Source organism: Apium graveolens, chromosome 11, assembly GCF_009905375.1.
Source record: "Apium graveolens cultivar Ventura chromosome 11, ASM990537v1, whole genome shotgun sequence".
Taxonomy (NCBI): domain Eukaryota; kingdom Viridiplantae; phylum Streptophyta; class Magnoliopsida; order Apiales; family Apiaceae; genus Apium; species Apium graveolens.
The window spans coordinates 130111378-130121777 of record NC_133657.1 but is presented as its reverse complement, the minus strand read 5'-3'; the positions used below and the strand labels follow the sequence as shown (position 1 = coordinate 130121777).

The window sequence follows — 10400 nt, the reverse complement described above, 5'->3', positions numbered from 1 at the left end:
CTTGCCTTAACAATAATATTATGAATACAATCATGAGATTCTTGTGTTTATGAAACACGTAATTAAATATGAATTTTCAATATTGAGAGAAAGGATGATTCTGTCAAAAGCAGATTTCTATCTGTAAGAAAGGGGTATTAAGTGACGCCTCTTGACAATGCTCCCCCCGATCTGGGAATCATCTGATTATCGATTATTGATTTGAAATATTTAATTTAAAAGGAAGAATCTCTTTATAATATGATTATGATTGTAACATAATATAATCCCTCTAAAATTAAATGATATCAAGTAGTTTTTGGCCAATGACACAACGGGCTTGTGTTGGTCAAAGCCTTCCAACATGGTAGAAAATAGTTCTTATTTTTAAATCATTGTCGTTTCGTGCTACAGCCGAGGGCTTTGATTTCGAAATAAGAAATACTTGTCTATTACATAGAGATGTGTGCATTAAATTAGAATCTAAAGGTCGTTACGTGCGACAGCCGTGGGCCGTTGGAGACTGATTCAATTGTACGAAATGTTGGGTTAGACTTGACTTAGAATATTGAGTGTGCCATGCTACAGCCGTGACTCAATTATTCAAGAGGCTAAAGTTTTATTAGGGAATAACATAAGATGTAATTGACAAGAGTTGTCTGCCTATTGAACATCACATGACGTCTCGTGCTACAGCCGAGGTTGTGTGATGGAATGTAGGATCCCTATTCCCACTAGCATTATGAATGCTTAATTTTCACTTAGGGGTTGTATAAATTAGATAAGCTAGTGGGAGCCACTTATGAATAAAGACCCGATTCATATAGTGTTTTGAAATGAAATTGAATATTTGCTAAGTGTTATGTGTTCATCATTTACAGATTTACTATATTCGTTATGTCTTTTGCACTATCACTCCGGAGTATACTAGATGCTCACAAGTTGACTGGTCCTAATTTTGCTAACTGGCTTCGAAACTTGAGAATTGTTTTCAGGGTTGAGAAGTTGGAATATGTGCTTGACTTACCTAAGCCTACTGAACTTGCTAGCGATGCACATAATGATGAACATGTTGTGTATCGTAAGTGGATAGATGATGTAAATGTTTCTCAATGCATCATGCTAGCTTTCATGAACATTGAGCTATAGAAGCAACATGAGCATATGGATGCTCACACTATCCTTATGCATCTACAAGAGTTGTATGATGTGGCAGGGAGGACAGCTCGATATGAGATATCCAAGGAGCTGTTCGGTTGTAGGATGTCTGAGGGATAATCTGTGAATGACCATATACTTAAGATGATCATTTTGATTGAACGTCTTGGACAACTTGGTTTTGCCATGGATGGGGAGCTGAGCCAAGACTTGGTCTTGCAATCACTTCCGGGTTCGTTCTCGCAGTTTGTTGTGAACTTTCACATGAATAAGCTGGATGTCAGCCTGCCTGAACTCCACAACATGTTGAAGACTGCGGAATCGAATTTTCCCCCTAAGAAGAGTTCTGTTCTTCTAATTGGTGAAGGTTCCAATCCTAAGAAAAGGAAGAAGAACCCTTCCAAGAAGAAGAAAGTAGGTGAGAAAAAGCCGGTTCCACCTAAAGCTGAAGACCCCAAGAGCAAAGCTGTTTGCTTTCACTATAACAAGGTGGGGCACTGGAAGAGGAACTGCAAGGTTTACCTTGCAGAATTGAAGAAGAAGAAGGGTAGTGAGACTACCGCTTCTGATTCAGGTATGTTCATGATCGAAGTTAATATGTCACTAAGTCAAATTTCTACTTGGGTATTAGATACCGCATGTGGTTCTCATATTGGCAATTCGTTGCAGGGACTAAGGAGAAGTAAGACTCTTGAAGAAGAGGAGGTGATTCTATGGATGGGAAATGGAGCAAGAGTTGCTGCTGAAGCTGTAGGATCATTTCATTTACATATGCCTACGGGCAAGACTATTGTTTTAAATAATTATTATTTTGTTCCCTCGATTGTGAGGAATATTATTTTTATTCCCATATTAGACTTGGCTGGATTTTCGTTTGTTATTCAGAATAATAAATGTTCAATTTTAGAGATAACGTTCTTTATGGAAGTGGTATTTTAAATAATGGTCTGTATGTATGTGACTTAGAGCATAATTTACTATAAATTGAACATACTAATAAAAGAAAAAGGGATGATGAAAATCTCACTTTCTTGTGGCACTGCAGACTTGGTCATATCAGTAAAAATAGACTGCAGACATTGCATAAGGAAGGGTTACTTGACCCCTTTGATTTTGAATCATATCCTACATGCGAGTCTTGTCTATTGGGTAAAATGACCAAATCTTCATTTAGTGGACATGGAGAGAGGGCTGCAGATTTGCTAGGATTGGTACACACAGATGTATGTGGATCAATGTCTACGCAAGTCATGGGTGGATTTTCATACTTCATTACTTTCATAGATGATCGATCTAGATTCGGATATGTGTATTTGATGAAACACAAGTCTAAAGCCTTTGAAAAGTTCAAAGAATATAAGTATGAAGTGGAGAAACAAACCAAATATAGTATTATAACTCTTCGATCAGATCGAGGTGGTGAATACTTGAATGGAGAGTTTCTAGCTTACCTAAAAAAAAATTGTATAGTCTCCCAGTGGACTCCTCCATATACTCTACAGTTGAATGGGGTATCTGAAAGGAGAAATCGAACTTTGTTAGACATGGTTCGGTCCATGATGAGCTATGCGAATCTTCCAGTATTCCTGTGGGGTTATGCATTGGAAACCTCAGCATATTTACTGAATAAGGTGCCTTCCAAATCTGTTCCTCAAACTCCATATGAGATATGGAAAGAAAGGAAACCGAGTCTTAAACACGTTAAGATTTGGGGATGTCCAGCTTATGTCAAGAAAGTTGACCCAGATAAGCTGGAATCTCGATCCGTAAAATGTAATTTTGTGGGATATCCTAAATAGACTTTAGGGTATTACTTTTACACCGATCATAGGGTGTTTGTCTCCAGATATGCTACCTTCTGGGAAAACAGTTTATCCTTGAAGGAAACAGTGGGAGCAAGATTGAACTTGATGAAGTTCAAGAAGCACAGACTACTACGGTTCAAGTGAAAGCACCTATTCAGACTGAACAACCTTCTGTGGAACAACCCATTCGTAGGTCAGGGAGAGTGTCTCGCCAACCTGAGAGGTATTATGGCCTTGTCATTGAGAATGACAATGAGTTGTCAATCATTGATGATGACGACCCTGTGACCTATAATGAGACTATGAGTAGTGTTGACTCAGAGAAATGGCATAGTGCCATGAAATCCGAAATGGAATCTATGTATGCCAACCAAGTATGGACTCTGGTTGAGGCGCCTGAAGGTGTTAAGCCTATTGGGTGCAAGTGGGTATACAAAAGAAAGATTGGAGTAGATGGGAAGGTGGAGACCTATAAGGCCAGGCTCGTGGCAAAAGGATTTAGACAAAGGCAATGGATTGACTTTGATGAAACTTTTTTTCCTGTAGCCCTGTTAAAATCAATTCGGATTTTGCTTGCGATTGCTGCTTACTACGACTATGAGATCTGGCAAATGGACGTGAAAACGGTCTTCCTCAATAAGAAACTTGAAGAGGAAGTGTATATGATACAGCCAGAGGGTTTTCTTTCCAAGGGAAATGAACACCTAGTGTGTAAGCTGCTGCGAACCATATATGGTTTAAAGCAAGTTTCTCGTAGATGGAACATCCGTTTTGATGAGACAATCAAAGAGTTTGGTTTTATCAAAAACATAGATGAACTATGTGTCTACAAAAAGGTTAGTGGGAGCGCGGTAACATTTCTTGTATTGTATTGAAAGAGGAGACGTCAAGAGAGTTGACACACATAACAACGTAGCAGACCCACTCACAAAGCCATTTTCTCAAAGTCACTTTAATCGTCATAAAGACAAGATGGGTATTAGATACCAGAGTGATTGGATTTAGTACAAGTGGGAAATTGAAAGAGATGTGTCCCAAGTCCAATCATGTATGATGATTTAGGAATAACTTTTATGTAATCTGTTTTGATTTCATTGATATTAATAAAAGACTTATTTTGGTTTTATTGCGGGCTTTATCTATTTAAGTGTTTAAATAAGATATACCATAGTTTAGAGTAAAGCTTTTTATGGATTATGATGAGATTATAATAATGAGACCTAAAAGATGATAACTTTAAACTTAAATATTTTCTGGCCGTAGGATTACTAACTGGTAATTAGTAATCCGCAAAGATCGGTACATACTATGCTTGCTTCATTATGAAGGATGTCTGTTCTCATAGACATTTGTGTGGTGACACTATAGCTATTATGTAGGTGTTTATTATAGAATAAGTTCACTGAACATGACTCATACAGCTGAACAACTGATGGAGTTCACTCATGTGTCAGCAGTTGTTCACATAGTGATAGTTTTACAAGTATCCTTAGACTTGAGGTCATCATAGTCATCTTGTGTACACTGAACTATGCTTTGGTTTAGTTCTTAGTCTACATGGACAATTATAAGCAGTGAATGGGTTCTTGGTATTCTAAGCAGTGAATTCGTATTATCCGGATAGTCGCGATATGCTGAGAAGTATCCCTCACGATGTAGAATAAATATGATTAATTTATTAATTAATCATATTTAATGAATTAAAGAATTTATATAAATAATGATAAAATAGTTTTATTATTATTTATTTCTACTACCGGCTTAATATTAATCAAGTTTTGTAGCATTTGACATAGTTTACTTGCAGTTGCACTTTCTTGCATATTAAACCTCTTCAGTAGATTCTTTGTGTACTTGGACTGATTAATAATAGATGTCATTATCATTCTATTTAATTTGCAAGCCTAGGAAATAGCTCATCTCTCCCATTATAATCATTTGATATCTTGATTGAATCAACTTTGAAAACTTATCACACAGTGTTTGATTAGTTGATCCAAAAATGATATCATCCACATAAATTTGAACTAAAAGCAAATCTTTACCTTTATTCAGATAAAATAAGGTTTTATCCATTGTACCTCTTTTGAATCCACTTTCAAGTAGAAACTGAGCAAGGGTTTCATACCATGCTCGAGGTGCTTGCTTTAGTCCATAGAGTGCTTTATCAAGTCTGTAAACATAGTCAGGATGTTTAGGATCCACAAATCCTGGTGGTTGTTCAACATAGACTTTCTCTTCAAGTTCTCCATTGAGAAATGCACTCTTGACATCTATCTGGAAGACTTTATACTTCTTGTGAGCAGCATATGCCAAGAAGATTCTGATTGCTTCCAGCCTAGCAACAGGAGCAAATGTCTCATCATAGTCAATACCTTCCTGTTGGGAATAACCTTTAGCCACCAATCTTGCCTTGTTTCTGATGATTGTTCCATCAGAATTAGTCTTATTTCTAAAGACCCACTTTATGCCTACAATTGACCTGTTCTTAGGTCTAGGCACCAGCTTCCACACTTCATTTCTTTCAAACTCATTCAATTCTTCTTGCATAGCCATGACCCAATCTGCATCCTTGAGTGCATCTTCAAGTTTCTTTGGTTCTTCTTTTAAAAGTAGATTGTGATACAAACATTCATTTTGAATTGCACTCCTTGTCTTTACACTATCATCAGGATTTCCAATGATCAGATCGGGAGTATGATCTTTAGTCCATTTTCTAGCTAGATGCTCCCCCTGAATTGTATGCCTCATCAAATGCATTTGAGGCTCCCCCTGAATCTGTTGTGTTATCTCCTGATGAAATATTAGGACTTGACTCATGTTCATTTGATGTTGAATCAACATTGGATTCTGAGATATTAGATTGAGAAGAACCTTGCGATGATTCTTCAGTGTTAGTACCATCAGCTGACCCTTGATGTTGCTCCCCCTCAACATGTGCAGGTTCATTAGTATAATGATTATCTTCAGAATCTGAAGGAGTGTCAGGATTTGGATCATCAGGATTTGACAGTTCATTAGAGTTTGATCCAGATTCCAACAATGCATTTTCATTTGCAAAGATTAGACTTTCATGAGTGTCTTCTTCAAAACCAGGAATCTTCTTATCATCAAAAGATACATTTGTAGAGACAACTACAGTGTTTGTTCTCAGATTGAAAACTCTATATGCTCTTGATGGTGAGTATCCAACAAAAATTCCTTCATCAGCTTTTGATTCAAACTTTCCTAGCTGATCAGTATGAGTTCTCAAAACAAAACACTTACATCCAAATACATGAAGATGTTTGAGACAGGACTTCTTTTCTTTCAGCATTTGATAAGGAGTAACACCATGTATGTTTATCAGAGTGATATTCTGAGTATAACATGTTGTGTTTACTGCTTAAACCCAAAAGTAAGTGGGTAGTTTTGCTTCTTCTAGGAGAGTTCTGCCAGCTTCAATCAAAGTTCTGTTCTTCTTCTCAACAATACTATTTTTTTGAGGTGTACCGGGAGCTAAGAATTATTGTTCTATGCCTTTGTATTTGCAGAATTCCTCCATTTTTGAATTCTTGAATTCAGTTTCATTATCACTTCTCAGAATTTTCACTTTATGAGTGGATCCATTTTCAATTTGCTTTATGTGGTCCAAAAGAATTTCTGGAGTTTCATCCTTCCTGTGTAGAAAATAAACCCAAGTATATCTAGTGAAATCATCAACAATTACGAGTGTGTACCTTTTCTTGTTGATGGACATTATGCTCACTGGTCCATAGAGGTCCAAGTGTAGCATATGATATGGCTCAGAAATAGAGAATTCCGTTTTGCTTTTGAAATATACTCTTCTTTGTTTGGACTTTTGGCAAGCATCACAAAGAACATCAAATGAGTATAGCATATTTGGTAATCCTCTTACCAGCTCCTTCTTCACAAGTTCATTGATTGAATTGAAATTGAGATGTGAGAGCTTCTTGTGCGAGTTCCATCTCTTATCTACTGATGCCTTAGAGATAAGGCAAGTAGCTTCCTTTTCAAGACTTTCATGTAGTCTTGCTTCATATATGTTACCATATCTGTATCCTATCAATACAATTTTCATTGACTTGTTATGAACAACTTCACAGTGTGAGTCATAGAATACCACATGATAACCTCTGTCAGTGATTTGACTGATGCTCAGAAGATTATGCCTCAGTCCATCCACCAGAGCTACATTTTCCATTGCTACCTTTCCAATTATCAAGTTGCCATATCCCAGAGTGTGTCCTATATTTCCATCTCCATAAGATACATCTGGGCCAGCCTTCTTCTCAAATTCTGACAGCAGGGATTTATTTCCAGTCATGTGTCCTGAACATCCACTATCCAAGACAAGTGTATTTTTCTTGTTACCCTGCAATCAAAAGAATAATTAATTAGAAGGATTTTGGAGGACCCACACTTGTCGGGCCCTCTTTTTGGACAACTTAAGCCTTTGTGTGTTAGGAGTACTTCTGACAGTTTTTACTTTATCAGGATTTGTCTTGTCAGAAGCAGATTTAGTAGAACCAAAAGAATTAAGCACATAAGCAACTTTATTAAATTAAGGCAAAGGTTCATAATAGTTGTGATACGGCTTATGTAGGAACTACAAGTATAAATCGAATGCCAACTACTACCACACTGAAAACAAGGATTTTGTGGTTTATAAAATACTGATCTACCCCTAACATCAGACTCATGAATAGCAGTTTTCATTTTCTTACTCCTCCTGCAATCAATAGCAATATGATTAGTATTTCCACAGTTAAAACAAATTTTTCTAGGAGCATTGGGAACAACCTTGTAATTTGAATCCTTAGAAATACCTTGCTTACCATTCCTGTTTCTTTTAGGACTTTTTACTTGAGGTTTGTCAGTAACCTCAGATAATTTCTTTTTCAATTGTCTTGCTGACAAAAGTCCTATGTTCTTTTCTTTCTTAACAGTCTTAATTGTTTCTTTGATTTCATTTCTTTGAGATTTATTAGTTACCAATTTTTCTTGTGATACTGATGTTGAACCCTTTTCAAAGATGGATTTGGGTTCATCAGCTTCTGAAGAGATAAACTTAACAGGAGTCTTAAGGGAAATTTTATTTTCAGTGTCAACATCTTTAACTCCATCTTTATAGCCTAGGCATTCTTTCCAGTTTTTCTTTGAGTTCATCTCACGAACCTTTTTACCTAAATCAGTCCAGGCTTTAAGGGTTTTTCTCTCATTTTCTAAATCCTTTTCTAACATACTGTATCTAGCCTCAAGGATCTTTACTGTATGTTTAGCTCTCTCACATTCTTTCTTCAAATCAATCTAATTTATTAAGTCAGACTCTAACTGTACATTCGTAGATTTCAAGATCTCAATTTCAGTTATAAGTCTATCATTTTCTAGAGTCTTATTCTAAAATTACCATACAGAGATTTAAGAATAGATTTCAACTCAGATATATCTTCAGTATCAAAAGAGAAGAAAGAAATTGGTACCTTAGACTCAGAGGAAGCAGGATCATCAAGGCTAGCCATCAGTGCATAGCATGTGTCTTCATTTTCAGAATCAGGGGAGTCCATCCAATTCTTGCTTGATGTGATCATGGCCTTGTTCTTCCCTTTATCATGCTTTGTTTTCTTGCACTCTGTAGCAAAGTGACCAGGTTCATCACATGTGTAACACTTGATCTTTGTCTTATCTACCTTTCCAGCTTTAGAGCCCTTTTCATCTCATCTTCCAGTTGACTTCCTTTCACTTCCAGTGAACTTCTTCCTGATGCTTCTGTTATTCTTAGACTTCCTGAATTACATCCTCCTGAAGCCCTTAACCAGCAATGCAGCCATTTGCATGACGTCATAATCTGTCATGTTCTCATCAGTTTTAGAATCAGTATCATCATTAGGATTTGATGATGAATCATCAGTATCTGATTCTGGCAAATTGTTCTTCTTTCTTATCACTCCAACAGACTTTTCTTTTGAAGCTTTATCATTTAATTTCAAAGCAACTGATTTCCCTTTGCTGCTTTTCCTCTCTTTCTTTTGCTAGACTTCCAAATCATGAGTTCTCAGCATGCCATAGACTTCATCCAGAGTAATTATTTCCAAATCATACTGATGTCGTATGATTGAAGTCTGAGTCTCCCATTCTTCACTCAAGGCTCTCAGAAACTTGGTGTTTGAATCCTCTCGATCATACACCTTTCCCACCAAAGACAGATTGTTGAGCAGGGTCTGAAATCTATCATTGATGTTAGTGAGACTTTCATCAGGCTTGTCCTCAAACTGTTCATATTCTTGAATCAGGACGGCCTTTCTGTTCTTCTTGATGGCCATGGTTCCTTGACATTGGGTTTCAAGAACATCCCAGATCTCTTTGGCCGTCTTATAGGCTAAAACCCTATTTGACATCACAGAATCAAGACTGTTATGCAAAATACCTTTGCATCTTTCAGCACAACAACTTTCTCTTCTGGTGTCCACTCACTCTTCTCCTTTAGCTGATAGTATTCAGCAACAATAAGACTTGCAGGCACCAGTTTTGTTGGCATGTAGGGTCCATCATTAATCACGTCGAGATAATCTGGATCTGAAGCTTCGAGGTGCATGAGCATCTTCACCTTTCATGTAGGATATTCAGTCTTTTTCAGAATGGGAATTTTAATACTTTCATACTTGTTCAGAGACATGTTTAGATTGTTTCTGATTGTAAGTTTATTAGTGAGCTCTGATACCAATTGTTTCCCAGTAAAGATACAATTATTTAAGGGGGGTTGGATACAATTGTATAAATGTTTCGAACAAGTAATAAAATATAACAGCTTTTTATATTTCTGATAAAAACTGTTACAAAACCCTCTCAAAAATACTGATGTTCTTGAGAGCTGCTAGATCGAATGATACTCGAGATCGATACACTATGTGATGACCTAAATTGTGTTTATATACTACACAGCTACAACTAAACAATCTAAGATATGCATTATCAAAACCTACTGAAACTGATACATATCTTCAACTGAATAGATAAAGTCCTATAACTCAGACGTAAAAGATATCTACTCCACAATACAAGGAACATAACAAATCTTCTAAGATGACTGTCTTCAAATACTGATGACATCCAAATGTTGATGATGTGTCAAATCCTGACGACACATCAAATACTGATGACACTCGAACAACCAGATCATGAGCTTCTTCTGATCATTGAGAATTCAATATGTAACAATGCCAATTTTATAAATACTAGTTTTGTTTTTGGTTTTACGGAATAATGTATTGACAATTTAGTTTTGATAGAATAATCTTACACAAGTCATGTTGCTTTTAATTACTAATGTGAGAATGAAAATATTAAAATTTCGTAGTTAATATATCAAATTGAGTTTCGGTTATTTTTCGGCCCAAAAGTAATTTGGTTATTGTATTGTATAAGTAGCGTAACAACTAATTAAACTTCACTTTTATT

The 10400-nt window shown here is 36.4% G+C and overlaps 1 protein-coding gene across 1 annotated transcript; it reads left to right on the top strand.

Moving 5' to 3' along the window:
* Positions 1-15: 15 nt before the first annotated feature.
* LOC141698090 (uncharacterized) lies at positions 16-2011 on the top strand. Its single transcript, XM_074502704.1, has 2 exons — positions 16-1711; positions 1807-2011. The coding sequence occupies exons 1-2, from the start codon at positions 1282-1284 to the stop codon at positions 1821-1823; spliced, it is 447 nt and encodes a 148-aa protein (XP_074358805.1). The 5' UTR covers positions 16-1281; the 3' UTR covers positions 1824-2011.
* The last annotated feature ends 8389 nt before the right edge of the window (positions 2012-10400 follow it).

Excerpts from the sequence above, each read along its gene's own strand:
- LOC141698090 (XM_074502704.1), top strand. The coding sequence starts at position 1,282 with ATGATCATTTTGATTGAACGTCTTGGACAACTTGGTTTTGCCATGGAT.